Here is a 17,419-nt window from a genome sequence, read left to right on the forward strand (position 1 = left end):
CACATAAGGGTTAACATAGTTACAAGCTTCGATAAGTAACTGTTTAATTCCCGATTTTTTGTGAGTCCAATTAATAAGCTTGGATGTTCAGTTATAAACTATAGCATATAGAAATTATAATGGATTTATAAATATGCTATTATTATAATTGATTATTGGCACGAGAATCTAGATTTAACACTCGGCGAAATGGGTAATACAAATACATTCAAGGACATGAAGGATTACCCAACGAAAATCCTTATAATTACAGATCGAAATAATGAATTCCAAAAAAAGAAGCTGTCCACAAGCAATGATAAATATCTGGACTTAAAGCATGAAATAATGGAAGTTACAGTTGAGGATCTGGCAAACCAAGATATTGAGATGGAAGATCAGGTACCAAAGGATCTGGAGAAGCGAGCAAAGAACCACAAGCATGAAAATCAGTACGTCAGAAACCAGTTGCCAACTAAAAACCCCGGCCAATCGACTCCACCTCGTCCAAGTCGCGTGATTCCACCCATGCCGTCGGAGGAAACGATGCGCCACTCCATAGCCGACAACCTGATGGAGATCCTGGTAAATATGACTAATCCGCAGCATCGACAACAGTGCTTCTCCCTCTTGCAGGTGGGCGATGCTCTGCAGGCACGCAGTCGAATCCTGGGCATTCTGCAGCAAATCGACGAGAGGCGCAGAACGCGCAACTGAATCCTTCCTATAAAATGCTTGCTTACATTATAATGGCACTTTTACAATCAAAAAATGAGCTCCCGCGATTATATGCCATTGGTTTCCATTGAAATAACATGGAACGCACACCATTGTCGCTATGAGTTAAACATTTAATAATAAAAACGTTGCGTGGCTAACAGATTTAGGAAGGGGATTTGATCTTTGGGTGCTCTTTTGGATCATCACTTGGCCTTGTCGTCCTGCTGCTTGGCCTCCTCCGCTTTCAGCAGCTCCGAAACGATGCCCACCTTCTTGAGCTCCTCAATGAGATCGCCGCTCTGGTGCATCTGCAGCAGGATGTCGCAGCCGCCGACGAATTCGCCATCGATGAACACCTGCGGTATGGTCGGCCAGTCGGTGTAGTCCTTGACTCCTGCACGCAATCAATCTGGTTAAGGGGTGGCACGCAAATGCATATGTGGAGCGAACTTACCCTGTCGCAGGGACTCGTTTTGCAGCACGTCGTGGGCATCGTACTGGACGCCGTGCATCCGCATGATCTGGACCACCGCATTGCTGAAGCCGCAGCGTGGCGCCTGTGGGTTGCCCTTCATGAAGACGACCACCTTGTTGGTGCGCACCAGCTTGTCCATTGTCGCCTTGTCCACTGCCGTGCCGGTGGCCGCATCCGCCGCAAGAAAGCGGGCGAGGGATTCCGGTGCTGTGGTGGCGAGAATTCGATATCTCGGATGGCGGAGGCTCTGGCAAATTCGGTTCATCTTGACGTCAGCGACTTGTTCGAGGAAATAATAATATTAGCAATATTATCTAATAAAACAAGTGCTGTTCAAGTGTCAGCTAAAAAGGTATCGATAGCTCGCTCGAGTGGAGACTGAACGGCCTATCGACTATCGAACGATTTTCGATTACAAACATTTCAAGAATTTCCATATTTAAATACTTTTTTTTATTTGACGAAACTATGCAAATTATAGCAAAAATTGAAACTATAAAGCAAAAGGAGTCAGTTATGATAAAAATACATGTCTTACAATTGAAATAAATGTATTCTAGAATAGTAATGCATACATAACTATGAGTACAATGCTAAAACCTACTAAGTCTAACTAGTGGAGTGTCGTATAGGATCTCTGGAGCTCTCCAGGATTACTGGATGTCGCGGCTTGGACCTCAGTGCGTCCTGTTGCCGTGCCAGGACCTATCATATTCTCCATTCGCTGGCTGGTTTCCCGCATAACGCCACCGAAGTCGGGTAAATCCGGGAGATCCAGTGCCAGATGGGCGGAGAATCGCTTGTAGACCGAAGATTTGGTGCTGTCCTTCTTCACTTTCTTCCTGCTCTCCTCGTACTTCAGCTGCTGCTTGAGGAATATTGAAGCCTTGATCATTTCCTGGATGTTCTCGAATATGCTCTCAGATTTTTCAATCGTTCGCAGCGCTCTGCGGTTAAATAGATTCAATTATGTATAATTATTTGATATGGTAGTTGAGCCTACTGTATGCCGTATTCCATATCGTAGCAATGTCCCTGGAGATTATTTTGCAGCTGAAAGACTTCGTCGCGTTTCTCGAAAATCGCTGGGGTAACCTTGCGAACGTGCTCCTGCACACGGAAAAACGCCAGCGATGGATCGTTGGCGAATATGTGTATGTTCTCCGATATCTTCTGTGATGTTTTCTTCGCTTTGAATACCAAATCGTTGCCGCGCGACATTGTTAAATTCACTCTCTAGTTTTCGTTTTTTATTTCTGGTTTGTTTACATCAAGACTCCAATTGGACATGTTATCGATAACCAGATTGGCTAATTCTATGCGATATATATCGACTGGAAATGACTAGGGGTGCACAATACTATTGGTTAAATTTTTATGTGAATAAAAACATTAATTAAAAACTCAATACAATATTTGTTTTAATTTTAGTTTGTTGAAATATATTGGAATTAAATCTATGAAGAGTTAAAATATCGTCCAGTGGTTTGACACATCGCTATCAATCGATAATCTTACATTTTGAAGCGACCAGCATCGATGCAAGCAAACAATCGGCGTTTTTCCATCTCCAGCGCAAAGGGACTCGGTTCTAAAGAACGGTAAAAATTTCGTCAATTGATTCGTTTTAATTGAAAATCAAGAATTAATTTATTGCACCGATGCGATCAATTAAAGTCGATATATTTTTTGAAATTTTTTTACTGTGCCAGTGAGTGAATGAACAACTAGTTGGAAGTTGCAGTTGCAGAGCAACAACTGCAAAAACGAAAATCAAATTGTGGGATGCTGATAAACTTTTTTCCCGGCTCGAATTTTGATGATTTACGAATAATCAGGTGCAAGGCAAAGCCGGTTTTTGCTAAACGCGGTCTAGTCATGAGTTCTAGCTAAAAACAATAGAAAACTGCTAATAAACATTGGTACAGCAACAACAAAGCGGCAATAACAAACTTTGTTTATTTAGAAACTCCAATCAGCCACCCCAATCAGAATGCACGCACACACTAAGGGTTAATTTTCTAGTGTGTATGCGTGTGCATGGCTGTGTGTGCGGTTTATTTTTGTTGTTGGTATTTATACAGACAGTGTTTTTGTTGTTGGGGTTGCTGGGAATTTGTTCTGATTTTTCTCAGTGCAAGAATGATGAGCTCATTGATAAGACGCGCCCCATCTCTCGCTCTCCTTCTAACGTACTCTCGCTCTCTCCTTCTCTCTCTTCCCCCTCACGCACACACACACATGGTTGCTTACGTCATGCCGCATCCCCTTGATCTACATATTATTCGCAACTTATTTCTGTTTTATTAGAACTTTGATAAATAGCGGCGTACAAAAGTCCCCCAGCAGCGCCATAAAACTAATAAAAATCACCAGCACAGTTTACAATTTTCAAGTGGCCGCTCTACAATCCCCCCGCCCGCCAAACTCCTCAAGTGTCCATAATTCAGGCCCCACATTCCGATTCAATCGTTCAGATACACTATAGAATGTATATATATATACGTCTTGTATATATCAGGTATTATATGCAGAACAAGTTGCCGCTCGTTGCTAATTGTTGTTGCTGCTCCCTAGAGACAGATAAAAAAAAGCTTTTAATAAAAACGATATACAACAAAAACAAAACAAAAAAAAAGCGAATAGCAATACAAATACAACAAAAATCGAGAACAAATGTAAATAAAAACAAGAAAACCGCGCGTGCCTTGATGCTAATCTGGAAATATAATAAGTAGCATACTTTCGGGCGGCCCATTGAAAGCTTCTATTTTTTTTTTAATTTATTTACACACAGCGAGAAAATATTAAAAATATGCCTATAAAATCGGCTGAAGTTGTTATATGTCAAATATCAAAGGTTACAGCATCTAGGAATATACAAATATATTTTTTCGATTTTAAAAATAATATTTGAAAAATATATATATATTTTCACAAGATTAAAATAGCAATTTCTTATATTATACCAAACCTTAAAAGCTTTTACTAATAACTAATTAATAACTACTAAAAATCGTTATAAATTACATAAAATTGCTAGCATTATTTTGCTATGGTTTTTTTCGGTGTGCTAATTATACATTCGTGTGTGCGCTCTTGTTTCGTTTTTGCGGCAGAACTTTTTAGCGGAGCTTTCGGCAAAAGGAGTAACACCAAACAAATAAAACATAAATAAAGAGACCAACAAGTCGGCGACGAGGAACGACTCAACGATGGGCAACATACACACGACGGGTCCCAATGAGGCGTTAATTGTTTCAGGTGAGTCGGAACCCTTTACACCAACCAACAAACCAAACACACAACCAACCAACCACCCACCCACTCACTGCCAGCTTGCAAGGGCTTAACCCTTTCTCGCCAACCCTTTCTTCTGTTGGCTCAAACGCCTGTTGACTGATTTTGAAATGCTGCAATTAGGAAACCGCATGTTGACAGGACATTGCGAATTCAGACCAGGGTTTCATCCATATTTGCATTTGCCCGCTTGCGAGTGACGTTCGACTTCGCTTTGATCTGCGATGGCGTTTCGTTTCGTTCGGCATAATGACAGCACTGAAAGTAAAATTGTGCACTTATGCTCAGGCACTTAAAGCTACAGCTCACTGTATATTCGTGTTCAAAATAGAGAGGTTTTACTGTAAATTAAAATAATCAAAAATAATCAAAAATCTCAATCTGCAAGCCATATAATTTACAAAATAATAAAAAGCGAATTAGTAATTGATATATCTAAAATTTATTATTATTTAGGTCACTTTTGACATTTTCTTTTTCGCAAAAAGTTGTCTTATCTGTCTAATAAAGTTCAGACATGTTGGTGTTATATATTTTGTACTTTAATTTATATTACCCTGAATTTCGCTTTATTACTTATCATGTAAATGCACTTTAAATTTTATTCATACATTAAAAATATATCACATGGGCACTCTTAATTGCGTTGTTTGTACACACAATAAAAAAAAAGCGAAAATATAAGTCTGTGAAGTGTCATATTAATCATATAGTAGTATGTCGTTTCTTATCAACCTGATGACTTTAAGCCATTGGAAATGCTTCCTTATCGTTTTGATAACCAAACTGAATTTAAACTAAAACCATGCAATTGTGTTGTTTGGTGTCTTAATTAAAAGATTTTAAATTATATACCTAAAACAAAGGCAAAATAAGATTATAGATTATGGATAGCATAGTTCCTTTATTTCGATAATGCAGAAGGGATAATGGTTAATGGTTCTCACCGATAGCGATCACATTTGCTAGATTGTTTTTTCCGGTGCAACCTTGCGTATCTATTGTGCAGCCCTGGGGCCGGAAGTCGCTCCCTTCGGCGGCACAGAAAACTCCCCGATGCATATTGAATTTTGCACACACAACAACGGGAACAACAAGCCGAGGACAGTGATAACCACTTGTATGCAACCACCCAGTACCCATCGCACCACTCCCAGCATCCCGAGCGAAATGGGAAACCACCCTCTGGCGTGTTTTGTCTTCTATGTTCTTTCTATGTATATGTTGCCATTTTTCTGAGCCTAGCCAAACTTTTTCAACCCCCGTGCGGTTGTGCGGGCATGGGTTAATGCACTCTGTCCAACCCCCAGGGGCACCCCGACCCCACGACCACCTCCAACCCGCTGCCCATCGAGTTGGCAACCCCAAAACAAGAAACCCAATTGCAACTCGCACGACTCGTTAAGGTAATTTTATTTAATTAACTTGCCAAGTCAAACAATAAATGCCGACCAATAGACGAGTTTACTCTGCACTTTTGCTGCCTTTTTGCCAACGCCATAATGAATTAATACATTTAACCGGGTATCGATAATCCTTTAATGGGCATTTCCTTTCCCACTGGAAGCTTACTACTCGTAAAGCATAATGGACGTGGACACGCATATTAAATTTAATGGTTTTTGGGCACGCATGTGTATTTTTGAGATATTAACATAAAAAAAGAGTTAGAAGTCGATAATGTATTCTCCATGGCGTTTCTGCTAAGTCTTCCTACATATTTGGTATGGCTAATTCCTGCCTATATCAACTCCCAGTCGGTTCGTATCATATCAGCCGCTTTTTCCCCAATCATGAATGCAGCTGCATTTGTGTGGGCGGTGGGTGGAAACGGAATGATACTGGTGTCCACCACCCGAAGTTTCCTCACTCCATGCACCTTTAGCTGATGATTGACCACGGTGGTGGGATCACTTTCGGGTCCCATGCGACAGGTGGCCACCTGGTGGTGCAGTGTGTAGGATAGCGTGCGTATGGAGCAACGCCAATAATCATCCGAGGCGAATTGGTGACCCTCGCATCCTGGAACAGTTCGCTTTAGCAATCTAGCGCCAATCCTCTGCATGGCGGGCATTTCTATGATCCTTAGACTGGCTTTGATGCCGTCCAACAGGTATTCCACGTCCTCCTCGGCCACAAAGTACTTGGGATCGAGTTTGGGCCAGCCCAATGGATTGCGATCCTTCAGCCAGAGGCGACCCACTGACTTTGGATGGAACTGCATGATCAGCAGGGTAAAGTGATCCTGTTGTGCTTGCGCCAGTTCCCTGTACATCCTGTCGTATATTTCGTCCTTGAAATTCGCACCCAGTTTCAGGCCAGTGCCTTCGTCACTAGCCAAACTGCCGGTGACCATAATCAACTCGATATCTGGCCAATCATTTGGCAGATCCGATCGCTGGGTCTTAAGGAACGCCAAAGCCTCGACGCCGCCAATGGAACTCATGCGCGTGGCTGGATTTCCGGCCAGTAGGAATGATATCAACTCAGCTGGAGTGACCCTCGATGTGAAGGTCGTTTGGCCCGTGGTGTTGGTCACAAAAGTGGGTCCAAAGTGGCACATGTGATCGAACATTCTCTTACCCACTGGCAGTGCCTTGATCAGGGGTATCCCAATGCCCCGCAGGTTATCTTCTGGCCCAATCCCCGACAGCATAAGTAGCTGCGGAGAGTTGAAGGTGCCTGCCGATAGAATAACCTCCTTTCTGGCCTTGAAGGTATACGCCTTGTTTTTGTAGTGAAACTCCACTCCGTACGCGGATTTCGTAGCCTCGTCGATCAGAATGCGGGTCACTCGCGAAAAGGTGAATATCTGCAGGTTGGAGCGCAGATCCCGCACTGGTTTTATGTACGCCGAGTAGGCAGAGTGCCTGCGTCCATTCAGCGTCGTGGCCTGGACATAGGAGACTCCAAGCTGGGACTCGCCATTGTAGTCCGTGTGCGGCAGACCCGATTCCACGGATGCCTTCACAAAGGCATCCACCAACTGCGATCGAAAACGCACATATTCCACACTTAAGGGACCACTATGATTGTGATACGGCGATTGCTCCAATCCCTGAAGCTGGGCATTCTCACTTCGCAGAAAGTAGGGTAACACCTCGTCGTAACTCCAGCCGGGATTTCCTGCTGCCGCCCAGGCATCAAAGTCCCTACGATTGCCCCGATTGTAGATCATGTAGTTGATGGAGCTAGTGCCACCCAGTATCTTGCCCCTCGGCAGGGCACACTCGTTATTGTTCATTCCGTGGCAGGATAGCTTCTGCGGCACCGACTTGTAGCCCCAGTTCGAGGATGTCTGCTGCAGATAACCAGCCACCACTGGCGTCAGATGCGCTATGTTCTCCACTCCACCAGCTTCGATGAGGGCCACCGACACCTGGGGGTTCTCCGAGAGGCGGGCGGCCAATGAGCTACCAGCTGCTCCAGCTCCAATCACAATAAAGTCATAGTTCGAAAGATCTCTGGGTACTGCAAGGGAAAGTATTGGAACGTTGATTCTAACCAAACTAAAGACTCTAGTTACCATTCGGTCGCGTAGCCTGCTCTATGAGATTGACCAATCCCACCTGATTGAGCTGATCCAACAGCAGTCGGTTGGCATCCCCACGAGAAACGGCCGCGAAGATGAGCAACTGCAGCAGCAGGATGAGCTGTGAGATCTGTGTGGACTGCATTTGGCTAATGGTGGGCAAATGAGCTGCTATCGCCTGAAGGGAGTTGCTTTTAAGCCATGGCTCCTGGACTGGATTGCACTGGCAGCGAGTGACTCAGGTGCCATAATCGCGTTCCATACATGTCGGTGGGTTGCCTTTGTTGTTGTGGCTCTCTCAGTGGCTGTTAATCCAGCGCCACCGACGCCAAACGCGGCCCCACCCACCCCGTGTGCCATATAAGCTGCATACCCTGTAATTTAGCGAGGGTAGTTGGGGATTCGGTGGTGGATGTATATGATTTGGAACAAAGCTTGAAATGAATAGATTTTGCCCTTTCCTTGATGAGCACTGGGCGTGGCAATTTAGCTAGTGTTTATTATTAGAATATTTAAACAATTGTAACATTGTAATTGAAAGTTATGACTTTTAATTTGCATCTAGCAAATTCCAAACTTTCCAAACAGTTTGATTATTATTATTATTATTAATTATTCTCAAATTGTTTTAGAAATGACATTTTATTTTTATTTGAACCTTGATCCATCCATAATATTTGGAAATAACCAATAAATCACCAAGAAAGAATTTTAACAAATGAACTACAAACTCCAGTGAACTCCAGGAAGAAACATGCATATAGATCACCTTAAGAAGAGCTTAAAAAATAAACCGACACGGAAAATCGTAAAAAAAACTTTGCCAGCCAATGAAGCCTGAAGACCAAATAAACTAAGAAATAAAATCCAAACAAAGAATCCAATTGAGCATTAAACTAACCGAATCCAAAAACAAACACCAGACAAAAACAACATAAACCAATTGGCAAGGCGAACAGAAATTGTAAACATATAAAAATAAAGCGAAGTTGACCAGAACCGGTTGAAGAAATTAAATCAAACCTAAATAAAATTAGCACCAATTAGCAGTAAACAAAAATAAATAGTGAAATTCTCAGAGTTTAGCTGAAAGCATAAAAACATAGTTGAGTTAAAATGTACACGGTAAAAAATTACAGTGATTTTTTCGTAAATTTATAATCCTAAAATGTCAGGTATTGAAGGTTTTTAAAGGGAATATCCAAAAGGTGTTTAACAGTATGATTTAAAAACCATATACTGTTCTTTCGAATTAAATTCATTGAACTTTCTCCACTAAAATATGTTGCTGCATGCTTTGCAAGGATTTTCATGAAAATTAAAAAAAAAATTAAAAACTATAGGGTATCAAGAAAATGGTAGCCACATTTCCTGGTTTGGCCAAATGTGAATGGAGAATGACAAGATTCTCACTTTTTAAGTGTCGTCTGCCATTTGCGGGTTCAATTAACTTTGGTGCGTGTTCTCCCAGCGTTGGGCCCCTAAATGCACTTCAAGTTAATATGTAAAATAACAACAATATCGTATATATGTATGTACATACATCATCGATGAGGCATACCCAATCCCGGCGCTCTATTAGTATTTTTTTTCGGCCAGACTGCCGAGGCATTGAACTTGGAGTGGAGTAAACCCGTTTTGGGATGCCTCGGTTGGCCCGATTCGGATTCGGATCAGTTCGAGACTGGAACGGATCGGTGGGAACTTATTAAGCTAGGTCATGACGTGGTCCCAATTGGATTGACCCAAACCGTTCTGAAGACACCGTTTGGCGCTACACTCAACGAATTCGGGTGGCAATTGAGTTAAACGTCAATTGTAATGATTTTCATTGGCATTTATTATAAAAAAAAGTTGCAGTAATTTTATTAATTTTAATTAAAGATTTTCAAAATGTTGAAAATAATGAATGTGTGATTAAAATGATGTATGGAACCCAATCATTTAAATTATTAAAGAATTGTCGAATGCTTTTAACGTGTGACGATTTTACCCGTTTGCTTTCTTTCAAACTTTCCTCTCGCATTTTATTAACCCCTTTACATAAATCGCTGATGTTTTGGAAGCTGATGATCTTCATCTGGAGTTAATCAACTCCATTCGGATCGTATCATATCAGCCGCCTTTTCCCCAATCATGAATGCAGCTGCATTTGTATGGGCGGTGGGTGGAAACGGTATGATACCGGTGTCCACCACCCGAAGTTTCCTCACTCCATGCACCTTTAGCTGATGATTGACCACAGTGGTGGGATCACTTTCGGCGCCCATGCGACAGGTGGCCACCTGGTGGTGCAGTGTGTAGGATAGCGTGCGTATGGAGCAACGCCAATAATCATCCGAAGCAAACTCGTAGTTCTCACAACCTGGCACCGGCTTGTCCAGCAATCTGGTTCCAATGGCCTGCATGGCCGGCATCTTGGAGATTCTGAGTGCCTCCTTAATTCCCTCCAGCAAGTTCTCCACATCCGCCGAGGCCGAGAAGTACTTGGGATCGATGCGTGGCCACTCGAGTGGGTTGCGGTTGTGCAGCCAGAGGCGACCCACAGAGGCGGGCTTGAAGTGCATGATGAGGAAGCTGAAGTGATCCTGCTGCCTCAGCGTCAGATCCTTGTACATTTTCTCGTAGATCTCGGGCTTGAAGTTGGCTCCTTTGGCCAGGGCAGTGCCATCGTCGCTGGCCAGGCTGCCGGCCACTTGGATGAGTTCCACATCGGGTTGGGTAGCCGGACTCTTGCCCGAAGGCACCTTGATGAAGGTGAGCGTCTCTACGCCACCGATACTGGACAGAAAGGTGTCTGCCCGGCCCAGTAGAAATTCCTTGGCCACCGGTGCTCCTAATTGAGCGGCAAATAGTGTTTGGCCCGTGGTGTTGGTCACAAAAGTGGGTCCAAAGTGGCACATGTGATCAAACATTCTCTTACCCACTGGCAGTGCCTTGATCAGGGGTATTCCAATGGCCTTAAGGTTATCTTCTGGCCCAATTCCCGACAGCATCAGCAACTGTGGAGAGTTGAAGGCACCCGCCGATAGAATGACCTCCTTACGGGCTTTCACCTTGAAGGTTCTGCCCTGATGGGTCAATTCCACTCCATAGGCGGACTTGGTGGCTGCATCTATCAGGACTCGGGTGACTCTAGCCAGTGTTAGGATGTGCAGATTACGACGCCTGGATCTAATGGGTTCTATATAGGCACGAAAGGCACTATGCCTTCTGCCCTTCAGCGTGGTGGCCTGCACATAGGAAACGCCCAGCTGGGATTCACCATTGTAGTCCGTTCTCGGATGACCCGCCTCCTGGGCAGCTCTAATGTAGGCGTGTGCAAGTCGCGTCCGGTGCCGCACATCCTCCACACTCAAGGGTCCACTGTGATTGTGATACGGCGATTGCTCCAATCCCTGAAGCTGCGCATGCTCACTTCTCAGAAAGTAGGGCAACACCCCGTCGTAACTCCAGCCGGGGCTTCCTGCTGCTGCCCAGGCATCAAAGTCCCTACGATTGCCTCGATTGTAGATCATGTAGTTGATGGAGCTGGTGCCACCCAGAACTTTGCCCCTCGGCAGGGCACACCTGTTATCGGGCATTCCACGACAGGCATGGCGTTGGGGCGTCGAGTTGTAGCCCCAATTGGAGGCAGTCGACTGGAGATGGGCCGCCAGTAGTGGCACCTGATGCACTATGTTTTCCACTCCTCCGGCTTCGATGAGGAACACACTCCAGTTGGGATTCTCCGACAGACGAGCGGCCAATGTACAGCCAGCAGCTCCGCCTCCGACTATTATGAAGTCATAGTTTCTTTGGGGAACTGCAAGGAGATTTTAAAATATATGTGTTAAATCGATTAATGGTTATTAAAACCTCACCATCGCTGAAGAATGGCACATTGACGACATTGCCCAATCCCAGTCGCCGCAGTTCGTCCAGTTGTGAGCTCCTTTGGGAGTGGATCAGTGGGATCAGGAGCAGAAACAGAAGCTGGGTCAGCAGCAGCTTCTCCATGGTTGCGATGGCCGGTAACTGAACACTGTGGCTACCGAGCTTTCCGTGATATTGGAGCTCTACGTCTGTTTGGCATCACCTCTGCCAACGCACTGTGGAACGAGTTGTTGTGAAAGTTTCAAAATTATCTAGATATGTGGTTTATTTTATATTTTATTATTATTGCCGTTTTATTTATAGGCGTGGAAAGTTAGTTAGTGGACATTACTAAAACGTATTATTTTATTTCAAATGGAACTTGCTCCACTGTGGATTATCTTGCCGGTTTGGTTCTCCCTCACTGATCTCTATCCCCCCTCTCTTTCGCGCCGCCTTTCTCCGCATCACTACGTCTTCTTTTTTTTCTCCACTGCTGAGATGAGTTGGTTGACTTGGTGGCCAGGTTTGTAGGGCCAAAACAGGCTGAGATTGTCTCAGAATTTTTATTGCCACTTGCTAATTTGCGCTTTCTGCTTGCTCATCTCTACGGTCTTGCCTCTCTTTTATTTGCTGTTCCTCTGTCTCTTTTCTAATGCACAGAACAAAAAATTAGATCATTTAAGTATCGATTCTGACACCAATGGTAAATGGTAAATTTCTTCAGCAATTTGTAATTAGTTTTTCTTAAAATTAATGTATTTTTACAATATTTTTAATATCTTACTTTTTTTATACCTTACTTTTCTCTCTGTGTTTCTTCTGCATCTGAGCTCGGTTCAATGGCATTTAGATGGGCATCGTGTTCTGGTTGTGCTTATATTTTTATTTTTTATGCGCCGGACTGTCAGTTAAATCTTTGAGGATTGAAGCACCAGCGGCTCGGGCACTCGAGGGTTAATATATTATAAGCCACCCCATAGAGTATTATAATCAAGAAAAAACCAAAACAAAACAAAACCAAAGCCGATTAAACGACTTTGGGTCTGGCCAAAATAAAAAATGTATAAAAGGGGTGGCTCAGTGCAGTTGGGATCAACCCCAGCATATGGATGCAGTTCCGCCAATCCCACAATAAAAGTCATTGGATGCCTTTACAAAATCCCAGCATCCGAAAGGGGAACATGAAACAGAAATGTAAACAGGACTGGGATTTCACAGAGGACATGGATCTGAAATTCGGAGGAAGGGCCATGTTTTGGTCATGGCAATTGCATTCAAAATTTGTCTCTATTGTGTCCGTCTTTTTTTTTTTTTTGAGCGGCTCAAACCGCCCCCTCGATTCATGAATATTTCAATTTGTGTTAATGAAAAGTCTGGCGTAGCCATAGTGACTTTTTTTCGAAAAGAATGGGAAATGTTTTTATGAGTTTTCACTGCGAAATAGGATAGCCCATAGCTTCCCATTTCATCATAAGGTTGAGTACGTAAGGTGACGAAATTTGAAAAACTGCAGATTTAGTTAACATCGGTGTATTCAGTCAAACGTGAATGAAATAAAATTTGTGCAACAAATTATTTAAGTTGTACTTAAATTGACTTGTTTTCTATATGCGCATAAAAGTTTATAGAATATATGTGAATATATTGAATGTAATAAGCACTTCCAAAGGCTAGCCACGTAGTGACGAATGTGATTTAGAATTACAAGCCGGCTTTAAAAATTCTGCCAAAAATACAAAATCCAAGAGCTTTAAGCTGAGCTCCAAGCTTTTCGTTTCGATTTGAATAGAATTTTAATATAGTCTACCCTTGGGATGTTGAAAGATATACATACTTATACTAAAGCAATTATTCTCAATTTTCGACTGATTTATACCCACTCCACATACATAAATAATTCTAAGGTCAAATCGATGCGAATTATACCAAGATCAATACACAGACTCAGCACCAAAAATTGCTTGGACAAAACACCCAACAAAATATTCACACCGGCTAGTTCGTTAGACAAGATAAAAACCGAACCAAAACCAAAAAAAAACGAGAGTGATGAAAAAAAAATCATTTCCGCAACAATAAAAAGATTGAGAGAGACTCAAAAACAAAGGCGTGTAATAAATCAAAACAAAAATCGTCAAACAAGCGGACAACTTCACGGATTTCACAGATTTTGATTATGAAGCCACAAATTGATTAGCATGAAAAGTGCCAGAGCTGAAAAATCCGTATTGAAATAAATGAGACAATGCCGAAGACAGAAGTCCAATAAAATTCAATGTCAAAGTCAAGTGCATTGGGCAGTACGAATTTTTTAGGCCTAAAACTATTGTTTTTTTTCTGGTTTTTAAGGAGTTAGATAGTTGGTCATTTTTAAATTCCAAAAGTCAAATATGCATTCTATAGATTTCATCTAGTTCTATAATTCTGTAGTCTGTCTATAATTGTTCAGATAGTACATACAAAACTTATGATCATTTATTTATGCTTATATAGCTAAATCTTAAACTAGAATCAGTTCAGGCAAGAAAGAATTACTACACATAATAACAAACAGTTTTTGAAGGCCTTAACTAAAAACTAAAGCCTCATTTTACACTGGCCATTGCATTTAGGGTGTGATTTAACGAAATGATTTGATGGTAGGCCAGTGTAAATGGGGCTTACACCTGATTGTGGAATCAACTTTGGGCTAAGGTGGCTTCACTGGATGAAACCATGATCCTGTTTGATCATATCAGCTGCCTTCTCGGCAATCATGAAGACGGGTCCATTCGGATGTCCGGACATGATCTCCGGCATAATGCTGGCATCCGCGACTCGCAGATTCTTGATTCCGTGGACACGGAGACGATGGTCCACTACTGCAGCTCGATCCGATTTGGGACCCATCTTGGCGGTGCCGGAATAATGGTAAATGGTGAAGGTGAAGTGCCTCACATAGCAGGCCCAGTAGGCCCAACTCTTGTAGGGATGCTGCTTGCACGTGGGTATCTTCTTCTCCCACAACTTGGCATTTATCGCCTCCATGCCACGCTGTTTCATCAGACTGATGGCCTTCAGTAGACCCCGCACCGAGATATCCACATCGTAGGGATGGGCAAAGTAATTGGCATGGATCAGGGGATACTTGAAGGGATCACTGCTCTTCAGCATGATGCGACCGCGACTCTTTGGGCGCAGAATCATGGGGAAGATCATGAAGGCATTCAGTGATTTGTCCTCGATCTCGGCAAAGAGTGTATCGTATATGGACTTCTTCAAACCAAAGGCACGCGAGATGGCCGGATTGGAGGACATGGAACCGCCCACCAGGAAGAGCTCAATATCCGGCCAGCCGTCCTCATCGCGTTCGTGATCCAGATCCCAGAAGGCAATGGCCTCGCAGCCACCGGGGGATCCATATGGTCCTTCCATCCTGTTGAATCGGTTAATGAGTGTGGGATCGGAAAAGTCCTCGAATTTCAGGGAAGTGGCATTGGTGGTGAACGTAACCGCCGGTGCCGTGTGATCCTGAAGATTGTAGCCCACTGCCAGATCAGCCAATGGCTTAATGCCCACTTCGCGAAGATGTTTGGCTGGTCCCACGCCCGACAGCATCAGCAGCTGGGGGGTATTGATGGCTCCGGCGGAGACAATCACCTCCTTTCTGGCCAGGATCTTCTGCATGCGTCCCTCGGTCTGAACCATAATGCCATAGGCCGTCTTGGTTTGCGGATCGATGAGTACCTTGGTCACCAGCGCATTCTTTCTCACATGCAGATTGCTGCGCTTGCCCTTCAGCGGATACAGATAGGCACGATTGGAGCTCCATCTAGTGGAATTCCTGGTGGTGGTGTGCAGGAAGGCCACACCATTCTGAATGCGACCATTGTAGTCCCTGTACTTCAGACCATCCTGCTGCGCAGCATCGACAAAGGCTTCTGCGATCCTGGAACGCCAGTTCACATAGCTGACCTTCACCGGTCCATTGCGACCAACATAATCCTCCTCAGCATCGGGCACACTGCTGCCCTCGTATTTCTTGAAGTACGGCAGCACATCCTTGAAGCTCCAGCCGGGATTTCCCAGGGCCTCCCAGCGATCGTAATCGCGGCGATTGCCCCTGGTGTACATCATGTAGTTGAGCACCGAGCTGCCCCCCATCACCTTGCCCCTGGGCCAGTTGCATCGATTATTGTTCATCGCCAGGCAGGCGTGATCAGATGGCTGTGTCCTGTACTTCCAGTTCATCTCGCCCAGCTGCAGGAAATGCGCCACAATGGGCACGTCCATGACGAGTCGCTCGGGACCACCGGCCTCCAGGAGCAGCACTCGCCACTGCGGATTCTCTGAGAGTCGGGCTGCCAGGGCACAACCAGCCGTTCCGGCGCCGACCACTATAAAATCGTACTCGCTGTCCAGTATCACATTGTTGTCATAGTTCTCCAGCTCCACGTCCGCCTGGCCGCGTCTCAGAAAGTTGATCGTCTCGAAAATGACGTTATTGTTACTCTGGGCAGAGATTTGACTCCAGGTGGCCATATATGCCAGGCACAGGCCCACAAATATTAGCGATTTGCTTGCCATTATTGGGTCTTTAGTTACTTGTAACGATTTATTCAGCACTATTCACACCGATTGCACAGTCAAAAAAAAGATATATATATATGGATATAGCTGGATATGATGGACGAACGCGTTCTGAGTTCTTGTGATCGACGCGATCGCGAGCGTGTTGCCCAATCGGATACGTAACTAGAAATGCTGACAAATGCGGTGGCCAAGTTCAATTTAATATTAAATTCGGCGGCGATCGGCGAACGAAACGATCGCTTTGCGAATCTCTCGGCACACTCGGTTTTCAGTTTTCGGGTTTTTCGGTTTCTTCGGCTCGCCAAGAATCTTCAAATCTTTCGGAAGACTTGACTATGGACACGTTCACAACCATCTGCGCAGACAAACACAAAGACGAAGAGCTGCTTAAAACTGAAAGCTCTGACGATCTGAATCTGAATTTGAAACTGAAACTGAAAATGTATCTGTATCTGACATTGACTTGAGCCAGCCGATCGACGATCGTTAGCAACTGTGAATAAGATGCGGAAGCCGGTGTCAAAACATTAAAGGGCCTCCCATGGCTAGAAAACCACTGGTTAAGGTCCTCTTCGATTGGTTTTGGGCTGCAATTAGCATAGTGTCATCATGATTCTGCGTGATTCTTTTTTTTTTTGGCAGAAGAATTCGGGCGGGGTTCTTCGAAGAACCTGTCGCCGACGTCTCTGGCTAAATGTCAAACCAGATCGTATATAATTATGTACATAATATATAATTTTATCGTTCTAGATGTCTATCGGTTAATTCAAGATGAAATAATGTTTTTATAGACTAGTTGTTATTTTATAAACGTTTCATCGCAAATATTACACCTGCAAAATTGAGGTTTAAATGCAGGAAATAAGTAAGATTGATGACAAGCAACCAACAATTTCTTATTGATTTGCTGATGTAAATAGTGTTTTAGGTACTATATTGTTTATAATTTGCAAACAAATTGAAATATCATGCGAAGAATCATA

General features: G+C 43.6%; 7 protein-coding genes across 12 annotated transcripts in view; 2 read left to right on the forward strand and 5 right to left on the reverse strand.

Moving 5' to 3' along the window:
* The first annotated feature begins 84 nt into the window (after positions 1–84).
* LOC6619558 lies at positions 85–714 on the forward strand. 2 transcript variants are annotated; one of them, XM_032725946.1, is made up of 2 exons: positions 85–193; positions 254–714. In XM_032725946.1, the coding sequence occupies exons 1-2, from the start codon at positions 190–192 to the stop codon at positions 694–696; spliced, it is 447 nt and encodes a 148-aa protein (XP_032581837.1). In that variant the 5' UTR covers positions 85–189; the 3' UTR covers positions 697–714. The 2 variants fall into 2 exon arrangements, with proteins under 2 accessions (XP_032581837.1, XP_002043773.1); XM_002043737.2 differs by having other exon boundaries at positions 190–714.
* A 95-nt stretch (positions 715–809) lies between these two features.
* On the reverse strand, positions 810–1,537 carry LOC6619559 (glutaredoxin-related protein 5, mitochondrial). Its single transcript, XM_002043738.2, has 2 exons — positions 1,154–1,537; positions 810–1,093 (listed from the first exon to the last, which is right to left on the reverse strand). The coding sequence occupies exons 1-2, from the start codon at positions 1,437–1,439 to the stop codon at positions 903–905; spliced, it is 477 nt and encodes a 158-aa protein (XP_002043774.1). The 5' UTR covers positions 1,440–1,537; the 3' UTR covers positions 810–902.
* Positions 1,538–1,688: 151 nt separating this feature from the next.
* On the reverse strand, positions 1,689–2,476 carry LOC6619560 (BLOC-1-related complex subunit 8 homolog). The gene is made up of 2 exons (XM_002043739.2): positions 2,178–2,476; positions 1,689–2,121 (listed from the first exon to the last, which is right to left on the reverse strand). Exons 1-2 carry the CDS (start codon positions 2,393–2,395, stop codon positions 1,788–1,790), a joined length of 552 nt encoding a protein of 183 aa, XP_002043775.1. The 5' UTR covers positions 2,396–2,476; the 3' UTR covers positions 1,689–1,787.
* A 219-nt stretch (positions 2,477–2,695) lies between these two features.
* The window catches only part of LOC6619561 (flotillin-2), a 123,228-nt gene continuing 108,504 nt past the window's right edge, over positions 2,696–17,419 (forward strand). For 3 of the 5 annotated variants that reach the window (XM_032726182.1, XM_032726184.1, XM_032726185.1), the window contains exons 1-2: positions 2,696–2,775; positions 4,294–4,438. In XM_032726182.1, the coding sequence (XP_032582073.1) occupies positions 4,390–4,438 (49 nt within the window). In that variant the 5' untranslated portion in view covers positions 2,696–2,775; positions 4,294–4,389. Of the gene's footprint in view, positions 2,776–2,814; positions 2,886–4,293; positions 4,439–17,419 lie in introns of those variants that run through there. The other 2 variants (XM_032726183.1, XM_002043740.2) reach the window with 2 other exon arrangements.
* Positions 6,000–8,175, reverse strand: LOC6619562 (glucose dehydrogenase [FAD, quinone]). Its single transcript, XM_002043741.2, has 2 exons — positions 8,001–8,175; positions 6,000–7,945 (listed from the first exon to the last, which is right to left on the reverse strand). Exons 1-2 carry the CDS (start codon positions 8,149–8,151, stop codon positions 6,216–6,218), a joined length of 1,881 nt encoding a protein of 626 aa, XP_002043777.1. The 5' UTR covers positions 8,152–8,175; the 3' UTR covers positions 6,000–6,215.
* LOC6619563 (glucose dehydrogenase [FAD, quinone]) lies at positions 9,975–12,560 on the reverse strand. Its single transcript, XM_002043742.2, has 2 exons — positions 11,870–12,560; positions 9,975–11,811 (listed from the first exon to the last, which is right to left on the reverse strand). The coding sequence occupies exons 1-2, from the start codon at positions 12,003–12,005 to the stop codon at positions 10,097–10,099; spliced, it is 1,851 nt and encodes a 616-aa protein (XP_002043778.1). The 5' UTR covers positions 12,006–12,560; the 3' UTR covers positions 9,975–10,096.
* LOC6619564 (glucose dehydrogenase [FAD, quinone]) lies at positions 14,265–16,633 on the reverse strand. Its single transcript, XM_002043743.2, has one exon. The coding sequence runs from the start codon at positions 16,428–16,430 to the stop codon at positions 14,565–14,567; it is 1,866 nt and encodes a 621-aa protein (XP_002043779.1). The 5' UTR covers positions 16,431–16,633; the 3' UTR covers positions 14,265–14,564.

Source organism: Drosophila sechellia, chromosome X (assembly GCF_004382195.2).
Source record: "Drosophila sechellia strain sech25 chromosome X, ASM438219v1, whole genome shotgun sequence".
NCBI lineage: Eukaryota > Metazoa > Arthropoda > Insecta > Diptera > Drosophilidae > Drosophila > Drosophila sechellia.

Excerpts from the sequence above, each read along its gene's own strand:
- LOC6619563 (XM_002043742.2), bottom strand. The coding sequence starts at position 12,005 with ATGGAGAAGCTGCTGCTGACCCAGCTTCTGTTTCTGCTCCTGATCCCA. Across the intron at positions 11,812-11,869 it reads TGTGCCATTCTTCAGCGATG|TTCCCCAAAGAAACTATGAC; the intron begins GTGAGGTTTTAA and ends ATCTCCTTGCAG.
- LOC6619558 (XM_002043737.2), top strand. The coding sequence starts at position 190 with ATGGGTAATACAAATACATTCAAGGACATGAAGGATTACCCAACGAAA.
- LOC6619559 (XM_002043738.2), bottom strand. The coding sequence starts at position 1,439 with ATGAACCGAATTTGCCAGAGCCTCCGCCATCCGAGATATCGAATTCTC. Across the intron at positions 1,094-1,153 it reads AAACGAGTCCCTGCGACAGG|GAGTCAAGGACTACACCGAC; the intron begins GTAAGTTCGCTC and ends GATTGCGTGCAG.
- LOC6619560 (XM_002043739.2), bottom strand. The coding sequence starts at position 2,395 with ATGTCGCGCGGCAACGATTTGGTATTCAAAGCGAAGAAAACATCACAG. Across the intron at positions 2,122-2,177 it reads GATATGGAATACGGCATACA|AGCGCTGCGAACGATTGAAA; the intron begins GTAGGCTCAACT and ends ATTTAACCGCAG.
- LOC6619562 (XM_002043741.2), bottom strand. The coding sequence starts at position 8,151 with ATGCAGTCCACACAGATCTCACAGCTCATCCTGCTGCTGCAGTTGCTC. Across the intron at positions 7,946-8,000 it reads GCAGGCTACGCGACCGAATG|TACCCAGAGATCTTTCGAAC; the intron begins GTAACTAGAGTC and ends TTTCCCTTGCAG.
- LOC6619564 (XM_002043743.2), bottom strand. The coding sequence starts at position 16,430 with ATGGCAAGCAAATCGCTAATATTTGTGGGCCTGTGCCTGGCATATATG.